The sequence below is a fragment of the Pristis pectinata genome, chromosome 14 (genome assembly GCF_009764475.1).
Source record: "Pristis pectinata isolate sPriPec2 chromosome 14, sPriPec2.1.pri, whole genome shotgun sequence".
NCBI classification, from domain to species: Eukaryota; Metazoa; Chordata; class Chondrichthyes; order Rhinopristiformes; family Pristidae; genus Pristis; species Pristis pectinata.
Window position 1 is genome coordinate 8,603,363 of NC_067418.1, and position 19,905 is coordinate 8,623,267.

The window sequence follows — 19,905 nt, forward strand, 5'->3', positions numbered from 1 at the left end:
CTGGTAATTTATCAGTCCTGAATCATGGTATTAGGTAAACCACCTTCCCCTTTGGGGAAAACTAATATTCCATCTGTTAGTTTCATGAAATGCACCAAGTAAGTAATATTGAAGTGGCGTAAGTACTAACCAGCTATGTTCAGTAGGAATTTTCTCATCAGAAATCCGGCCAGAAGAATTAAAGCCAATCTTAAATGTACAGCCACTTAATGTGCTCTGGTCCATGTAATTCTAATGTTCTGAAGCTTGCATTGCCTCCAATTATAAATATGAGAAGTTTAACAACACTTAATCAACTCGCTGTTGTGTTGTTGATCTTTGTACTTTCAGCATCAGTGCCAAATTAAGCTTTTGTGTTCCTGAACCAAACCCATTCTGGCAAATTTCCATCACTATCTGGGATCTAATCTTCCTGATGGCACTTTGCACCATGGCAGGGAAAAAAATGCAGTGCTTTTTTGTAATAGCCACCATAAGCCATTATTGACATTCTCAATACTTGAAGTTTCCTTGATAAGTTCCTGAAAATACTGTATTGTGGTGCTTGATTGGTAGTGATAAGTTTTTGAACTTTTGCAGTTGAGGATGTTCCAGTTTGGAACCTTGAATTGAAAGGATTCCAGCCAAGCTCCAAACCATAACTTTTGTAAACTTTGCAAAATATCCCACTGTGCTTTTCAGGGACATTATCAATGGAAATCCAAATGCCTTTTTATGCAGCCAGAGATAAGACTGAAAAGTAGATTTAAAAGATGTGGCAAAAAGTACTGATGAATACTTTGGAACTGTGTTTACCATAGAAGAAAAAGCTGCCAAGTTACAGTAAAAGAGGAGGCATATAATTCATTTTTAGAAAAAGGGAGTACATGGGAATAAAATATAAGAAATAGAAGCAGGAATCATCTGGCCATTCAAGCCTACTCCACCATTCATCAAGAGTATGACTGATCTACCTTGACTCTATTTTTCTTCATTATTCCCATATCTTTCAATTTCCTTAAACAGCATATTTCTGGATATTGTTTTCATTAAACCCTGTGCTTGAAGAAATTTCTCCTCATTTCAGTCCTAAGTGGCCTACCTTTTATTCTCAGTGTGACTGCTGGTTCTAGACTTGGCCAGGGAAACGTCCTCCCTGTGCAACCTATTGATCCCTGTAAGAGTTTTATAAATTTCCATGGAAAGCTGACTAGACTTGGATAAGTCACCAGCTTTTTGTGTGTGATAGATCCAAGGTTACTGAATGGTGAAAGTTGTGGAGGTCTGGGCCGTGTCCTTCTGATTTCCCCTGAATATGGAATGGTCATGTGTACATAAGTATGTAGATACAGAACAGAAACAGACCCTTTGGCCCATCGTCCATGCCGCCCATCAAGTCCATGCCAACCATCAACCACCCACTTGCATTCGTCTCATTTTTTAAATTCTTCCCACGTTCCCATCAAATTTCTCCAGGTTCTACACACTGGGGACAATTTACAGCGGCCAATTAACCTACTTAGCTGCAGGTCTTTGGTATGTGGGAGGACACCAGAGCACCTGGGGGGGTGACCCACGCAACCACAGAGAACGTGCAAACTCCACACATACAGCACCTGAGGTCAGGATCGAACCTAGGTCTCTGGCACTGTGGGGCAGTGGCTCTACTAGCTACTCCACTGTGCCACCAGAATGGCATTTGAGGAAAATTGTAAATGTTACATATTTCAAAGAAAACCCAGCAACCTCAAGCTTGTTAGTTTAACTTCTTTCGTGGGGAAACTGATAATTCAGGACAAAATGAATACTCATTTGGAAATTGAAGATTAATAAAGGAAAGCAAACATGGGTTTGATGAAGGCAAATCATGTTTAAGTATCTGAATCCACACTTCATGAAGTAGTAGAGAATTGAAGTCATTGCAGTTGTTTGTATTTTCAAAGGTTATTTGATAAAGTGTAATAAAAAGCTTGTCAGCATAATTGAGACCTATGGAATAAAATTGACTTTGGCAGTGTGATTAAGAAATTTGGCTTTGGGGCAGAAAAAAGATTAATGGTGAATGGTTGCTTTTTGGACTGGAGAAAGATGAACCTTGTTCCCATGTGTGTGGTGTTGGGGCCGCAGCATGTATGTAGGACCCAGTTTCTAAACTTTAAAGTGTGGCAAGCTATGAGAAGGCTAGTGAGAGCATACCCTTGGGACCCACTCCACTATTCAATAAGATCATTGCAGATCATGCACTTCAGTATCCTGTTCCCACTTTCTCCACTGGTCTCTTTAGCATTAAGAAATATGTTTTCTAATATATTTAAGGATTTGACTCCTCTGCCTTCTGTGGTAGATAATTTCACAGCTTTGCCACCCTCTGGGTGAAGAAATTACTCCTGATCTCTGTTCTAAATAGTATAATTTCATATCCTGAGATTGTGACCTCCTGTTCTGATTCCTCAGCTGTTAGGAGTATCTTCTCTGCATTTAGTTGTCTACTCCTGTTAGAATTTTGATATCACAAGTTTACAAAATACATGGACTGGTGAGATGATGAAATTTAACACTGAGGTGCAGAATTATGTATTTAACTAGTAAGAGTAAAGGGAGGCAATATAATCTTTACAAATCATTTCTAAAAGAGGCTATGGGAACAAAGAGGCAGTGTCCACAGATCTTTGCAAGTGGCAGGAGATGTTGTGAAAGCTGTTTTAAAAAGGCTTAATGGATCCTGGGCTTTGTAAATAGAGGCATAAAATGCAAAAGCAAAGCAGTTATATTTAACACTGAAAACACTGGCTTGGAAGGAAAGCCTCAATCTGGGCATTGCTTCGGGAAGACTGCAGAAAAGTCAGGGATGATAGATTTCAGTCAACTGGAATAGCAGGGAATGCTCGCCTGGGAGCAGCCTAGGTGGGGAAGAGAGTGGACAAGTGTTTGTAATCATCATGAAATTAAAAGGAAATGTTCTATTGGAGGATGGGTTGAGGACCACAAGTTTGCTGATGATGGCATAACAATCAAAGGTGATAAGAGAAAAGCTTTCTCATTCAGTGAGTAATCATGATTAGGAATTCACCCAAAAGATTGGGGAAGCAGTTTCAATCACAGCATTCAAAAAGTAATCATAACTGCATGGGTTTAAAAATAATTGCAGGTCACCAGGGTAAGAGTCAAGGTAGAAATGCTTTGGATTACTGTTACTTTAAAATGCTAATTTAGGTTTAAAGACTTCCTGTCACCAAGCAACATGAAATATTAATACAAATGTCCAAAAAAATTTGTGGGCCATATTAAAAGAACATAGAAATGAGAAATTTGGGGACGGTTCTAGACTAATGCGGTCACCAAAACTTATCAAAGAAAGTCAAAGATTCAAGGATGCAGAAGGTCAGAATTGGAGGATTGCGGGGATCTTGGACAGAGATGACAGGTTGCCTGAAATGGATGGGACAAGGCCACAGAACATTTAAAACAAAAAGTGACATTTGCAGGAAAAAAAACTTAGGTTGTAATGCAGGAGGAGGCTAATTAGCCTGTGTCATGCTGTTGGTGAAAAACTACCTTGCTTTAATCCCAGTTTCCAGCATGAGGTCTGCAGCTCTGCAGTAGATTATGGCTCTTCACGTCCACCAAGTATTGTTTAAATGTGAGGAGGGTTTCTGCCTCTACCAATCTTTCAGACAGTGAGTTTTGGGCCTCAACCACCATCTCAATGAAAAAAAGATTTTCTTCACTTCCCTTCTAATCCTACCAATTACCTGGTATCTATGTGCCCTGGTCTTTAACTCTTGGTAAGGGAAATACTCATCTTGGCCCCTTGTAACTTTAGACACCTCAATTAAATCTTCTCGACCTCCCCTATTACAAAGAAAGCAACCCTGGCTTATCCAGTGTTTCTTCACTGCTGCAATTTTCCAGTCCTGGCAATGTGTGAAAGTGCAACATCTTTCCTGTAATGTAACTGGATTGGGAGCTATTATATGTCAGTGAGGACAGTCTTATCATCTGCATGGTTTCTTCATTTCCACTTTATCCTATAGAGAGGAGATAGGGAAAATGAATTTGCACCCAGAGGGTGGTAGAAATCTGGAAGGTTTGAAAGGTTGGCAGAACCACAACGTATAAGGTCACAGATGTCATGCCGGTAACTGGGATTAAACAGGGTAGCTTTTTTTCCAGGGCTAAGTAGTCTCCTGTATCATAAATTTTCTATGATTTTTTTAATGAACCTCTTTATTTGCATGTCCCTTTTCAAATTAATATGAACTATTTATTTCGTGGAGATGAGTTTCAAATGTTTTGGCTGTCATGATCACCGGTTTTTCCTGAGGATTGACCATGAATTTCTATGATGCATGATAACGTTAGCAAATGAAAGTTGGAACTTTATGAAATGAATAAGGAAGGAAGTACTTAAAGTATTCTCAGAATTATTAATGCACTATCCTGCTGTTGTCTTGATTTAATGATGGTCTCTGCCGGAGACCCAGGGTTTTGAATGGAGGGAGAGGTTGTTGACCTTAGTTGTGCGATGCAGCTGAATTAATATACAGCTGAGATAACAGATCGGAGAACTAATTCCCTTGAGCCCTTCCTGTGCAGATGGTAACAGTGCATTTGCCACTTAATCAACATATTCTGGTTTTGGTTCTGAAAGCTTCCTCTTTGTTTCTTAATCTATTTAATGTTTTGAACCTAAAACTTAAAATAGCTCTCCAATTGGCACAAGAAAAATCCACTCTAATGCATCAAAGCCCTGTTGTGGCCTGAATCCCAGATATTTAATTTGATGTGGAGCATGATACTTTCCATTGACTTTGTTTCTGGCATATATCCTCTATTCCTCCAAATAGCATAATGGAGACCCATAGAACTTCAAGCAATATCTTTACAATTGCAGAATTATTTGATTCAAACTACTGCAAAATCTTTTGGCACAACATTTAATATATCCTGCTGTGACCTGAAGCTTGAATGATGGAAGCTGGCACTGATGAAGGCACTCGTTCACTTACTGAAATGTCACTCAGAAGTACTTTGTTTATCTCATCAGCATAGAGAATTTCCACATGTATCTTGAAGACATCATACGACATCGATGGGAACTCGAAGAGGGGAAGGAAAACCCACTGCAGGGAATACACTTTAGGGCTCTTTCTTCCAGGACAATTGTAGAAATTTTGCACAGACTCTGTGATTACCGTTTGGACGCCACAGATGTATTTGACCTTCTAAAGGTGAGGGTTTTTTTCTGAAATATATTATGGTACAAAGGATTGAACTAAACACAATGCATGCAGCAGCATTGGTCAGGTTGTTGAAATGTTGATGTTTTTATAAATGTATAAATTTAGTGCATAAAGGATTACAGTACCCATTTACACTATGCTTGGTGCTGGTGTAGAGCAATTTTTCCAAGTTGCTAACCTTGCATGGTGTAAGTTTTTTGAATGGCTTCCCAGTCCAGCTCTGAAGTTGGTTAATACATCTTGCCCATAAGATCTTGCACTTTGTTCTTCACTGATTTAAGATGGTTTTTTGCTATAATTTCTTTCAAAGTCACATTATAGTTTTGGTTAAAACACTGCTGTTAATATAGGAACATTAGAAAAACTGAAATGGGAAAGGACATCTATACTGAATTTCACTGTTGTATTAATGCTATCCTAAACTCTTTAAATGTTTCCAAATTCACTATCCAACCTAACAAAATTATCAAATGTTTAATTCCTTACTTTTTAAAAAATGAATTAAGTTTGCTTTTCATTGATGTAATTTGTAGACAACTGATCATTACAGAGTCAGAGTTCTACAACATAGAAATGGTCCTTTAGACCCACCATCGCGCCTATCTATATTAATCCCATTTGCCTGCATGAATTCTATATCCCTCTGTGCCCTGTTCATTCAAGTACCTGTCAAGATGCCTCTTGAATGTTGTTACTGTTCCTGCCTCCTCCACCTCTGGCAGCTGATTCCAGATACCAACTACTCTGTGTGGGGGGAGAAATATACCCTTCAAATCTCCTTTTAAAGCTCCTCCCTCTCACCTTAAACCTGTGTGCTCTAGTTTTAGACTCCCCTGCTATCGGAAACAGATGCTGGCTATCTACCCTATCTGAGCCTCTCATAATGGTATATACCTTTTTAATATGTCACCTTTCGGCCTCCTTCAGTCCAAGGAAAACAAACCTAGCCAATCCAATTTCCCCTGATGACCCAAGCCCTCCAATCCAGGTACCATCCTTGTGATACTTTTCTGCACCCTCCCTAGCTTAATCACTCCCTTACTGTAGTGTGGGTGACCAGAACTGCACACAATACACCAAGTGCAGTCTAACCAACATTTTGTACAACTGTAACATAACATCCCAACTCTTATACTCAGTTCCTCAGCCGATGAAGGCACGCATGCTATATGCCTTCCTCACTGCCCTGTCTACCTGTGTTCCCATTTTCAGGAAACTATGTACTTGTACGCCAAGTTGTCTCTGTTCAACAACACTCCCCAGGGCCTTGCCATTCACTACACCCTGGCCTGGTCTAGCTTCCTGAAATGCATAACTTTGTGCTTGTCAGAGTTAAATTCCATCTGCTATTCTCTTGCCTGCTTTCCCATTTGTTTCATATCCTGTTGTAACCTTAATGTCATTTCAGGCCAGGGGAACCAGTGAAGAAGGTTGTCTAAGTTTACATTGTCCATGCCATTTAATATTAATGAAGTTGTCCTTTTTCCTCCCTCTCTTCAGGCTGTAAAATTTAGGCTCCTCTGCACTTAGAATAATTGATTGGTACAGCACACAGGCCAATCTGTTGATATCTGTGCCAGCTCATTGGGAGAACTGTCCAGTACGTCCTCTGCTCTTTCTCCACAGTGCTATACAGTGGCATACGAAAGTTTGGGCACCCCTGGTCAAAATTTCTGTTACTGTGAATAGCTATGCGAGTAAAAGATGACCTGATTTCCAAAAGGTATAAAGTTAAAGATGACGCACTTCGTTAATATTTTAAGCAAGATTACTTTTTTACTTCCATCTTTTACAGTTTCAAAATAACAGAAAAAGAAAAGGGCCCGAAGCAAAAGTCTGGGCACCCTGCATGGTCAGTACTTAGTAACACCCCCTTTGGCAAGTATCACAGCTTGTAAATGCTTTCTGTAGCCAGCTAAGAGTCTTTCAATTCTTGTTTGGGGGATTTCTGCTTATTCTTCCTTGCAAATGTCTTCTAGTTCTGTGAGGTTCTTGGGTTGTCTTGCATGCACTGCTCTTTTGAGGTCTATGCACAGATTTTCGATGATGTTTATTCATGCCCAAAGCACGATCGATCCACCCCCATGCTTAGCAGTTGGAAAGGTGTTCTTTTCATGAAATTCTGCACCCTTTTTTCTCCAAACTTTCCTGTGTCCTCACCACAAAATTCAGCGTCAGAAGTTTGCAAAGGAACATCTAAACAAGCCTAATGCATTTTGGAAACAAATCCTGTGAACTGATGAAGTTAAAATAGAACTTTTTGGCCGCAATGAGCAAAGGTATGCTTTGGGCTTGTGTTGCAGCCAGTGGCATGGGGAACATTTCACTGGTAGAGGGAAGAATGAATTCAACTAAATACGAGCAAATTCTGGAAGCAAACATCACACTGTCTATAACAAAAAAAAAGCTGAAGATGAAAAGAGGATGGCTTCTACAACAGGATAACAATCCTAAACACACCTCAAAAATCCACAATGGACTACCTTGAGGCACAAGCTGAAGGTTTTGCCATGTCCCTCACAGTCCAACGACCTAAACATCATCGAAAATCTGTGGATAGACCTCAAAAGAGCAGTGCATGCAAGACGGCCCAAGAATCTCACAGAACTGGAAGCCTTTTGCAAGGAAGAATGAGCGGAAATCCCCCAAACAAGAATTGTAAGACTCTTAGCTGGCTACAGAAAGCATTTACAAGCTGTGATACTTGCCAAAGGGGGTGTTACTAAGTACTGACCATGCAGGGTGCCCATACTTTTGCTTCGGTCCCTTTTCCTTTTCTGTTATTTTGAAACTGTAAAAGTTGGAAATAAAGTAATCTTGCTTAAAATATTAAAGAAATGTGTCATCTTTAACTTCATGCCTTCTGGAAATCAGGTCATCTTTTACTTTTTACTCGCATAGCTATTCACAGTAACAGAAATTTTGACCGGGGTGCTCAAACTTTTGCATGCCACTGTATATTTAAACAAAAAAGAAACTAGATTAAGTACTTCAAGGGAAATAATTTAAAGTTATGTTGACGTCTGCTTCCATGCTTCACCACCAACCTCCACTCCCCCATCGCTACCCAACCACCTCTAGATGCTGTATTCCAGATCAAGACAACTCACAGCTTTAAAGGTCTTTGTCTGCCATAAGAATACCCAATTTTCGAGTCTCTCCATGTTCTTGGTGAAGCCATAATATTAAGTATGGTACTCAAATTGAACACATTAGTAGAACTATGGCCTGAAAAGATGTTTTACAGAACTTAAGTGTGGTTTCTTTGCACTTGTATGTTGTACCTCTGTTAAGAAAACCAAACATCCTTAAAGTAATTTTCACAATGTGTCTTGCTCCCTTTGGAGATTTGTGTACGACCCTCTGTCCCTGCACCCTCTTAAACTTCTGATTATCTGCTTTTTCTTCGTGAAAATGTATCAGTTTACACTTTTGTGATAAATTTCATTGGCTGTGCATCTGTCTTCAATCTATATGACCTCTTGAAATCTCTTATCTTTGTTACCTGCAAACTTTAAAAACTTATGTCTGGTTCAGGCCATCCCTGGGTTACGAATGCCCAACTTATGGACACCCGTAGATATGAACAAGTTCTCATAGTATTATTAAGTTTGAACTGCAGAACTAGTTTCCTCTCTCTCCACTTTTAGTAATTGTTCTTTCTTATCAGTCTTGTGTGTGTTTTAATGCGATTCCTTACAACACTGTGGGTACTGTTACAATATCGTGATTTTTGTGTATTTTCTGGCATGAACGAAATCGACTCTGTAAAAATGGAACCCATTTGTTACCTGTGTATCCAAGTCTGAATAATTACTGTATATGAAGAGGAACCACAGTCCTAATCCTGAACTTGGGTATCACAACTGTATGTCTCTCTCCCATCTTATATATAACTTTTCTTCCCCCCACCCCTAGGCAATTCACTTCTGCAGGTTGTGCTTAATAAATTTCTCCATATCTTGTAACTTTTGTGGGTATTTTACACTTTTTAATCAGTTTAATGAGATTTTGTAGACTACAGACTAAAAATAGAAGTATTTGTTGGGAAGAACAGTGCTACAAAGCAAGGTTTTGAATCCAACTCTTGGTATCATGTATATGAATTTTGTTTCAGGGTCTTGAAGCAGATAGCTTAAGAGTAGAGGCCCTCGGAGAGGACAACACTGGGGCTCGATACTGGTATTTCTATGGCACCAGGCTGTACAAAGAGCTGCCTCCACCAGCACCGCCAAAGGAGGAACCAAAATATAAAACATCAAAGAATGATAATAAGTAATTTAAATTTTATATTGTAAATAGTTTAAATTTCTTTAAACACAAGGCTGATTTGAATTAGCTGTTAAATGAGTGAAAATATTCAGGTTGGTCAGTGTGCAATGCTGTTTCTTAATTGGAGAATAGGAATGAGAGAGATCCTGGACATTTCAAGTAAACCTTGAATAGGTGCTGCCCTGGTGATTTTCTTCTCGTCCTTTTTTCCCCACAGTTATTCTTCCGGAAGCCACGGGTTGATATTACAGATGCTTTTTTTTTCACTTTTTAAAAAAAAAACAAACATTGGAGGAGAAACAGATTGTTCAAGATGTTCATGGCAGATCCTCTAGCTCAATGTCATATTCCTAGTACCTCCCCTTTCATGTCGAGATTGCTTGTGACTTTGTAAACAAGGTATTTTCTTAGTATTCCAGATACTAGTTTTCATTTCTAAATTCTCCCACTTAACCTTCCCAGTTTGCTCATTTTAAAACAATTGACTTTGTTATTTGCCTGTGTCACAGATCTAATATCTTCAGCCAGCCTTTAAACAAATTATTTAATGCAGCAACAAACAATCAGCTGGAGGGGCTCAGTGGGTTGAGCAGCATCTGTGAAGCCCTGCATTAGGACTAAGGGTTGAAAGGGAAGATAGCCTGTATAAAGAGGGGGAGTGGTGAGACCCCCATTCTCCCCTCTTTTTTTTTCACCCCCACCCCCATCCCTATCTGGTTCTGCTTCCATCTGCCCTTCACCTCTCCCCTTTATCACCTTCCTTACTTATCAGATTTTAGCACCGATAGCCTTTGTGTTCCAGCTTATCGACCTCCTTGCTGTCTCCACCTTCACTCCACTCCCTCCACCTGGCTCTGCCTGCCTCCATCTGTCATCCAACTGCATCTGCCTCCCAATTCTACCCGCTCCCCCTCGTCCACCTGGCTCAATCTGCCTGTCATCCTTCACCCCTCCTTGGTCTGTCAGTCACCTACTGGCCTCTTTCTCACCACTACCCCTCTATCTTCCCTCCCTATTTCTTACTCCTGATGCAGGGCTTCCACCCAATGTGTTGACAATTCCTTCCCCTTCTCCCACCGCACACCCCCACACCTCTCCCACCTCCCTGCCCCCCCCCCCACAAAAACAGATGCTGCTCAACCCACTGAGTTCCTTCAGCAGATTGTTTGTTGCTCCAGATTCCAGCATCTGCAGTCTCTTGTCTTTTAAGTACAGAACTTTGCATTACCTGAGGTAGTTCCAGGAATTAAGTTGAATATCACATCACCTGTTTGGAAGTGGTTTTGTGATTTTTGTAAATCTTTCATAATCCTTGAAGATCAGGTGCTGGCCAGACCCCCACATCTATACTTTCAGAAATGTTGGATTCACAGCAATTTTGTAACAGCTAGAGTCAATGTGCTAGAGCATTAGACAGAGACAGTGGATGGACTGCCCTGCCCATTATCGGTGCAGATAGTCAATGTAATTCCCTGTTCTGACTAGCTCCATGTGTGGATTTGGGAGACTGCCCTTGCTGTAAGATGGAAGTGGTTAATGATCCAAAAACAAATTTATTTGCTTTAAGATGCGGGCAAGGCCAGTATTTATTGCTCCTTTCCAATTATCGAGACAATGATAATGAGCCAGCATCTTGGATAGTTGAAGTTCTTCTGGTGCTCATCAGTATCATCAGCTTCTTAGTTTTAGAGCCAACGATGAAGGAAAAGCAAGTTAGGATGATGTGGGATATGGAGGCAAATTTCAAAGTGGGAGTGTTTCCCATGCTCCTGCTGTCTTTGACCAAGGTGGTAGAGGTTTTGGGTGATGTTGAAGTGGCCTTGGCAAGTAATTGCAGTGCATTTTGTAGATGCAGCCATGGTGTGCTCATGATGATGGGAATGAATGTGTAGAGTGGTGTGTGGCATGTCCACAATAAAGTGGGCTGCTTTTCCCTGGATGGCTTTGTACACCAAAAGTCACTTTTATAATTATTTAACAACTTGAAGCATGAATGCAGAGTAGTGAGTGTCAACTTTCAGTGGGTCACTATAAACTTTCTTTTCTAGGAAAGGAAAGAAATTCAAGGAAGAACAAAAAATGAGAAATTCCAGACTACTACATAAAAATATAACAGCAAAAACTGAAAATGAGAAGCTAAAGAAAAAATGGAAACTTCGTTATAGTTTATCAAAATCAAGGTAGGGTATAACATATAAACGTGCAGTTCAGTTTCATAATTTACTACAATTGAGTAACATTTTGCTGATTAAAAGTTGTCTGTTGCATTAACACATTGTTTCCAGGTTTTAAGATTTCACTTTCCTATTTTTTTTAAACAGTAGGTTTGAGAGAGTTGAAAAGGGAAGTGGACTGCTTGATGAAACTTCTGATGAAGAAGCAAATGTGCAGAAGGAAAATGATGCCATTGGATGTAATGGTAAGAATGCGTAAAGAGTGCAACTGTCAGTGTAACTTATTAACAGGTGAACAGTTGTAAAGTATATTAGTTATGTGGCATTTAGTAAATTGCTAATTATAATTATAATTGGAACTGAAATGGTTCTGTGTTATGTCATACTGTCTCTTAAATACTGATATTAGGATTTTTTAATACTTCATGTGTTAACTCTGGGGGAAATTGAGTTTGTAAGTAGAAGATATCATTGAAGTCACTGTGCCACAAGTCCTTGATTTGCCATCCTACTTGACAAGGAGGGAAGTTGTTGCATTATCCATCAATGCTCAATGACCACCTCCATGTTCCTCCTGCAGACTAGGCATGATGTCTTCTGCCATGTTGTATTGAAACTTCTGAAAATATGCATTGAAGGTAGTCCAAGGATAATTCACATTTACATCTCTTGTGTTCTGGAGGCATAACATCAAAAAACTTTAACATTTGATGGATTTGTATTTTTTTTTCAGTTTCACTAAGTATGATTGGCATGTAATATTTGCTACCTTTTTGCATTTTGAGTGGAGGTGAGGAGAATTGCACACGACTGGGGTTCTTTAGGCCTTAAGTTTAACTTGGATGTGCTTTGTCATATGGTTTGACAGCATTCCTCAGTGGTGGATGCAATTTAATTAAAGCCAATATATAATACTAATTTCCCCCGTGTTTCATTCCTGGAACTAGTTTCTTCAGTAATGCACGTAGAAGAAAGGAGTACATGGAGTCTTGTATGTCACACTTTAGAAGAATGGAAACATCTGGCTGAGTCTTTTAGAGAGAGTCAGTGTGCAAAAGAAAAGAAGCTGTACAAAATTTTGACTGAGAACTTCATCCCTGAGATCAGCAATCTACTTGTACAGAAGGTGAGCTCATTTCTGTTTAAAGCAAGAAGGTGTTCATTTTGACAGTGCTTGGAGGGGGGAGAAATGTGGCTATTTGAAATTGGCTATTCAGTTATGTACAAAAGATACAAGGTGAATATGAGACAGAATCAGGTTTATTATCACTGACATGTCTTGAAATTTGTTTTGCGGCAGCAGTACAGTGCAAGACGTGCCTTTTTTATGTGGAGGATTGTTATGATCCACTACTTGCCACCTTTTGGCTGGTAGAATCACTTGGGACTTTCAAGAGGCAATTGGATGGGAAAATAATTTACAGGGCTCGGGAGATAAGTGGGGAAATGTGATTGTCTGAATAGCTCTACCAGTAGCCAACGTGGAATCAGTGTGCTGAATGGCGGTGTCCCATAAGAATTTGAAATAAAAGTGCTTGCAGTTTTTTTTTCCCTTTAGAATTTTTTTTCTTGCTTGATGCCTGGTGGCAAATCGCCTAGAATGCAGGGGACCTGTTTCATCTCCAAGTCGATTGATCTAATTGCTAGGCTTTCAGAAGTTAATTAATAGAGCTTCCAAGATCAGGGTTTTATTTTCCCTTTTTGAAGGGATTGGACTTGTAACTAATGAGGGGAAAAAAGGTTTTATCTTTCTCTACTTGTCAATTACCCATTGTGCTGGTCCCAGGAAGGCAAGTTCAAAGTGCAGTCTTTGGTCAGAATGGAATTAGAAAATTGGAAATAATTGAGCTGCAGCATGAAAATGTAATATATTCCCTACTTTTTAAATCCAAACCTCTTTAAATTGTGGATTTCATGGTATTTATATCTGAATAACACAAATTAGCAATGAGTTTCTCCAATACAGACTGAGATGCAGCACTGAAACAGCACATTACTGTCTGTGGCAGAGGCTAATTCTAATATGACTAGGTCACATTGCAAGCCCTTGTTTAAAGTGTGGGTAGATGAAGGTGGCCAACATGGAATTGTAACACTTTCAATCTGCAAAGATGTAAATAATAATGTTTCCCCTTCACTGAGAGAGTGACTGCTTCTTTCAGTGTCAAAAAGTAATTATAAGACTGAAATTTTCTTCTGTCTGCAGGAGAAACAACTGCAGAAGAAGTTTGCAGAAATTCTTCCTCGTAGGGCTTCAGATCGTCTCCTTGTGAAACGTACTCAGCAGGAGGAATTGGTAAGTGATCATTCCCACCATCTCTTTCGAGATCCATGGTAGAGATAATGGGCAAGTCATCCTCGTTTTAATTTTAGAGTACACTGTGCAGATGAGGTGAAGAGTTGGATAGGAGCAACAACCCCCTCCTATGTGAGGATAGCCTAGAAAGATCAGATCACTTCCTCCCCAACCCCATGCCGATGTCCCATCAATTACTGCATCCTCCCTCCATAGTATGTGGCCTTTACAGAAGTTCATTATGTGCCACCCTATGAATTAACAATTGATGTGCAAATACCAAGCATGATGTACTGGCACTGATGTCAAAATTGAGTTCCCAGAGTGTTCCAAATGTTGAAGATTGTCAACACTAGTAGGCAAATCAGTGTGCGAGTATTCTGGCTCCCTACAAATGTAGGTAATGTGAACAGCATTAAAAATGTAATATCCAGCCTAGTTTCATGGCTAATGTAAGTTTTATAATCTGTCCTGTATTATGCATGTTTTGATCTAAGACCTTGTGATATTTTCAGGTTTCTTCCCTGTTGAAGGAAAGGCAGGCTGTATATGGTAGACTGGGAGATAACAGAATGAAAGATGAGTACTACTATGCAGCCCAGAGGCTGTTCACACCACAGGAAATTAAACAAATTGAGGAAGAAGGAAGAGTTCTTGCACGTGAAGGTAAGCCTGTGTACCTCAATGTCTTCGATACAGCAATTTGTTTGGCAGAGCAGTATTTGAAATATTTCTCTGTAGGCTGAAGAACGTTCATTTTCCAGCTAGATGGAGAAATGTTTGTTGTACTTTGTGCAAAAGTTGCAGCATATTGGGGCATTATAAAGTTTCTTTTAAAATGCATTGTTCTTTAACTTAAAAAAAATCCCTGCCAAGTCAGTTTACTTTTTTCAGATATTACTTCTGTTTTAATGTCATTTTCTGGAGTATGGTACCAATGAAATATTCTCTGAGGGAGCAGTTGCTCCCATCTATTTACCTGTTAATTATTGGTAATGTGTGGTTATCACCTGGCTCTGTTTTCTTCAGCAATTGATTTTGTTATGCACCCTGGCTTAATATTTCTGAACTGCAGAAAATACGAAATAAAAAATTACTTACTTAAACAGTGGCTTAATCTTTATACTATCAAATAGGATTATTAAGCAATGTTAGCAATAATAGCAATCCACTGAATTTTCAGGCTATCAGGAAAGGAAAAAAACAAATAATGAATAAAAAATGAACCTCCTTTGGCCTGTCCTAAATTTTCCTTGTAATCGCCCATTGCACTTTCAGTTACAAGGCACTTCATTTCTGGCTTTAGATTCCATCTGATTTGTATATCAAGAGGGTCTAAGATTGGTTCAAAATCTGAAAGAAAAAATATATTTCCAAACTACAGAGCTACCAGAAGTTTATTCACAAATGCTGATTGTATTTGCCTCAATTGGTGGGGTAATTTAATTGTACTCTGGTATAAGCACACAGTTAGCTTTGGAATATTGTGCATAAAACGTGCAGAGATGTCATCTGTACAATGGTCAGTGATAATCTCTCTCTCTCTCAGCAGATGTGTTGTGAACACGTTCAATGCTACGCTGTTGCCAGTCTGTCCAGTAAATATAATCACCCAAAAGAGTAAAACCAAAGATGTGTGGTAACTTATCCTCCACAAGGACTTGTCTACCAGTACCGTCGCAGTTCATTACCTCAATCTTATCAGTTTTAGCATCGCCCCAATACATTTTTTCTTCATAACTATCATGGGTTTTAAAGTGCCTTCGTGTAGCACAGCCTAACCAATATTCTGAGGTGGGCTGACAAGTGTTAAATAACATTCATGCTATACACATGCAGATAGTGACAATCTTCTACAAAGGAGTCCAACCTCATACACTTGATATTGTTTATATGTTTGGGCTAGATGTTGTACAGAAACCTTTTAACAGATTTGTTTTGCTTGCATTGTAACTTGTTGTCAAGGTGGATTTGTTTTACTGAGCACTTAAGAGTTCAAAAGCATTATGGGTATATTACTGAACTGGTAATCAAAGGAATAAAAAAAACTAGAGATCTGTTCAAATCCCATTGTAGTCACCGGAGCATTCAGATTTGGTTAATTAATTTCATCTGGAAGTGGGGAGGAAACTCATCATTCATCTTGACACTGAAACTTAACATTCTCTTAAACATGCTTCAGTGAAGGTTAATCTGGCCTAAATTCAACTCCAGACCCATAATGTTATGATCAACTTTCATGTTTTCTTGATCACCTGGAAAATCACTCAAATGTACCATAATCTTCAAGGGCACTTAGGTTGAGTAATATATGGTGGCCTTTTCCATCCAAGGATAAATGGTAAAAGAATTCATTGGAAAAGGTGTAAATCACTGGGACTGATCCAGACAGTTTACATCCTTGAAGTTCCTTTTGGATTTCTTCATACCATGATCCATATCTGCTTTTGTCAGCTCATCTCTTGAGGCCCTTAATCATGCATTTCTTTTTAGACTCAGCTATTCTAATGCTTTCTTGTTTGCCTCTCATATTTGATCCTCCATAATCTTAAATTCTGTCCAAATTCTGCTGCCTCCATGCTAACTCCTACCTAGTCCTGTCTATTCATTATTCCTATGTTCGCTCTGTTTGGCTTCTGGTCCACCAGCACAACTGTCTTAAAATTCATTCATGAACTTTGCACCTTAAAATCTCTAACCACATACAGCTGCCTACCCAATTTTCATTACTCTTCCATCGGTACTCTAAGCCCTGAGCCTTGTAGTTGTATAGGACGCATTTTTTTGACCATACACATCACTGTAGCATGGATCACTGGACATCAATCAAAAACTAAAGGGCACAGGTTTAAGATGAGAGGGGAAAGATTTAAAAGGGACTGAGAGGCAACTTCACACAGGATTGTGCATATATGGAATGAGCTGCCAGAGGAAGTGATTGAGGCAGGTAAAATAATGTCACTTAAAAGACATTTGGACAGGTACATGGATAGAGAAGGTCAAATGCAATGGGACTAGCTTAGATGGACATCTTGATCGGCATGGAGGAGTTCGGCCTATTTCTGTGTTGTTATTCTGACCTTGACTGCTTCTCTCCACCTTTACGGAGCTCACTTAAAAATTGTTTCTTGTCGATCTTCAGTCGTGTAAAGCTTCATCGTATGGCTCAGTTTGTTATGGAGCACCTTGGAACAGAACACTAAGTGCGGGATGTTGTTTGAGGGAAATTTTGTCATGAGGTTGACTTCATTTATCTCCTCCCCAAAATAGAACGAGCAAGGCGTCGACAAATGCGAGAAGAGAAATCGATGCTGATGTCCAATGTCAAAAGTGCCCTGAAAAGAAAGCAAAATGCAACACCGCATTCTCCAGTCAAATCTGAAGAACCTGAGAAGAAAAGGCCTGAAGTGTAAGCAGTCTTCAGCTCTGTCCTCTTGCTGGTCATTTTGCATGTTCTGACATTCTAAATCTTAGTACACTTCCCATTTTGTTTGTCTACTCAAAATCTTTTGTTTCCTTGAAGACCCTTATGGTTTAGTGGGTAAATTTATTGTTGTGATATAAAGCTCAAGTAGACCAGGAGGAACTCTGTTTCAATCGCTAGACTGTACGAGGTTAGAAAGTAGGGCAGGGGGAGTTCAAGCTCCAATTGTGGACCAGGCAAGCAAACTATAGTAAAACAGATAATCTGTAATCTGATCATTTGGAAATCCCGATGGTTTGACATCTGGCTCACTGGGTGCTGATTTCCACGCTCCCTTGAAACTCGACAGGCCCCTGGTTCTCCTGTTCCCTTGAAACTCACTGGGCCACTGGAAAATTTATTGTACTTGTCACGAACCAGCAAGAAAAGAAACACACTGAGCATGATTCAGTCTTAAAAACTATTTTATTAATTACTACTTATGATAATACGTAAAATAAAAGTAAAAATGTTAGTATGTTAGAATTCAAAAATGTTAAACCTCGAACGTTAACCCCAAAACTAAACTCTTCGTGTGTGTGTGTGTGTGTGTGTGTGTGTGTGTGTGTGGCAAAGTCCAAAACTCCCAGTTCAGGAATGGTTCTTAAAGTTCAGTTCCGCAAGCCATAAGGTGAAACATGAGCAAGGGCTTCTTCAACAACCACCGTTGTCAGAAGATAAGACGTAGATGTAGAGAACATAGAGAGAGTAAATATGAAATCCAAATGTTCCACGATGGAACCCAAACGACACTTCAGGGTTTACTCGGTAGTGACTTCCTCACCCCGAAAAGCATCCGAACCGTGGTCGTCCACACATAAATACCTGTTTCCTTCTACAGGTCAGCAACAAAGTGAACTCCACTGGATTACTTCCAACTTCCATACATGGATTTCAGTGGCAAACACAGTTATTGTTTCTCATCCATCGATAGAGAAAACAAGCAGGCTGGTGTCTCTCTCCCTTCTCTCTCACTCTCTCCTTCTTCTTCTTCAACAACGTCATTACGTCCTTTATCTTCTATTGACGTAAGCATGCCCCACACACACATACACACTCTATCTTAAAGGGACTTTCACTGAGTCCGTAACATACTCTACAGTGTAACATCTTAAAGTGAATTAAGGATGTTGGAATAACATCCAATACTTTGGAAAATCTGACAGCACAGCACCACCAAGATCCTTAGTGTGCCTGAATTTGAGTTTTACTGTACCACCATTCACTCCCTTGCTCTTGTATGAAAATAGCCACCTGAATACTAGACATTGCCAGACTGTAAATATTTGTGGGTTTAGCATCTTCAAATGAAAATAGTTGGTGGCCAAAATCCAAAGTTTTCATGGTCTTCTCGTTGCAAGTCACCTGCCTTCTCTATCATATGGGAAATTCAGCAAAGGGTAGGAGAAATGCCATATATCTGTAAGTCAGTGAATAAGTGTTTTGATTTTCTTTTTTAGCAGTTTGACAATTGCAGTCTTTTTTTCTCCCTCCAGGCATTATACAGATGATGAACAGTATGTTTCTATGTATAAAGGTTGGTGACATTTCTAATTATTTTATCTATAATAATTGACAATGCTGCAAGAGCAATTTGCTGAAACTTCAATGACAATGGTCAGCTTTTTATTTAGTATATCTGAACTTTTAACATCTTTGCACTGTGAAAGTTAACTTTATTGTCTTGAGCCTTGCCTTCTGATTGGGTGTTTGCATCATAGTTTTGAATAGCTTTTATATTTGGGCTTTCTTCAGAAGTGAGCTTGTGGAAAAATCAATAGTGCCACAGTGCATGCAAGAGATTTGTTAGAGGTGTCATTAAAGTCTAGCAAGAAATTAATTTAAAGAAATTGTATGGTCTTTTAGAGGATCGGTTCTGCTCTCTGGGGATAAAAGCTAACTTTGGTGATTAGACCACTACAAAAAGATTGGGTCATCAATACAAGACAATACCAATTTACCGAGAGTGGTTTGAATATGGAACAGCATTGACATATCTAAGGGCTAGGTTGATAGGCACCTAAAGGGGTGAAGAATAGAAGGATATTTTGACAGGGTTGGATTAAGTAGAGTAGATGGTGGCTTGTGGGGAGCTTAAGCACGGATGGAATGGCCCATTTCTATGCTTTGGATTTGGTGTAATGTTCCTGCTTAAATAAAGTGGTTATGCTCATTTAACCATAATACTGCTCTCTGTTTTTCAATGCATCTGTTTGCTTCAACCCCACTGAACACTTTGTTGTTTGCAGTACTAGATGCTGTAAAAGTTCACAAGGATTCCTGGCCATTTAATGAACCGGTGGATGAATCCTATGCTCCGGATTACCACAAAATTATTGAGGTATGACAGATTAAAGGAGGATATTGTGTTAATGATAGTATATTTGGTTTTATTCTAGAAACATCTTTGGAGTCAAATTTAATCGAGTGAACATCAAGCCTTGTCTCTACCATTAGATTAGAAATCTTATTAATGAA

At 39.3% G+C, this 19,905-nt stretch overlaps 1 protein-coding gene across 2 annotated transcripts in view; it reads left to right on the plus strand.

Annotated features, from left to right (window-relative positions):
- Positions 1–19,905, plus strand: part of LOC127577907 (chromatin remodeling regulator CECR2-like) — a 75,065-nt gene that overhangs the window by 28,456 nt on the left and 26,704 nt on the right. For both annotated transcript variants that reach the window (XM_052029556.1, XM_052029557.1), the window contains exons 3-12: positions 5,027–5,210; positions 9,340–9,497; positions 11,543–11,674; positions 11,816–11,913; positions 12,616–12,794; positions 13,875–13,964; positions 14,480–14,630; positions 17,235–17,373; positions 18,924–18,964; positions 19,677–19,768. In XM_052029556.1, coding sequence (XP_051885516.1) covers positions 5,027–5,210; positions 9,340–9,497; positions 11,543–11,674; positions 11,816–11,913; positions 12,616–12,794; positions 13,875–13,964; positions 14,480–14,630; positions 17,235–17,373; positions 18,924–18,964; positions 19,677–19,768 — 1,264 coding nt within the window. The remainder of the gene's footprint in view (positions 1–5,026; positions 5,211–9,339; positions 9,498–11,542; positions 11,675–11,815; positions 11,914–12,615; positions 12,795–13,874; positions 13,965–14,479; positions 14,631–17,234; positions 17,374–18,923; positions 18,965–19,676; positions 19,769–19,905) is intronic.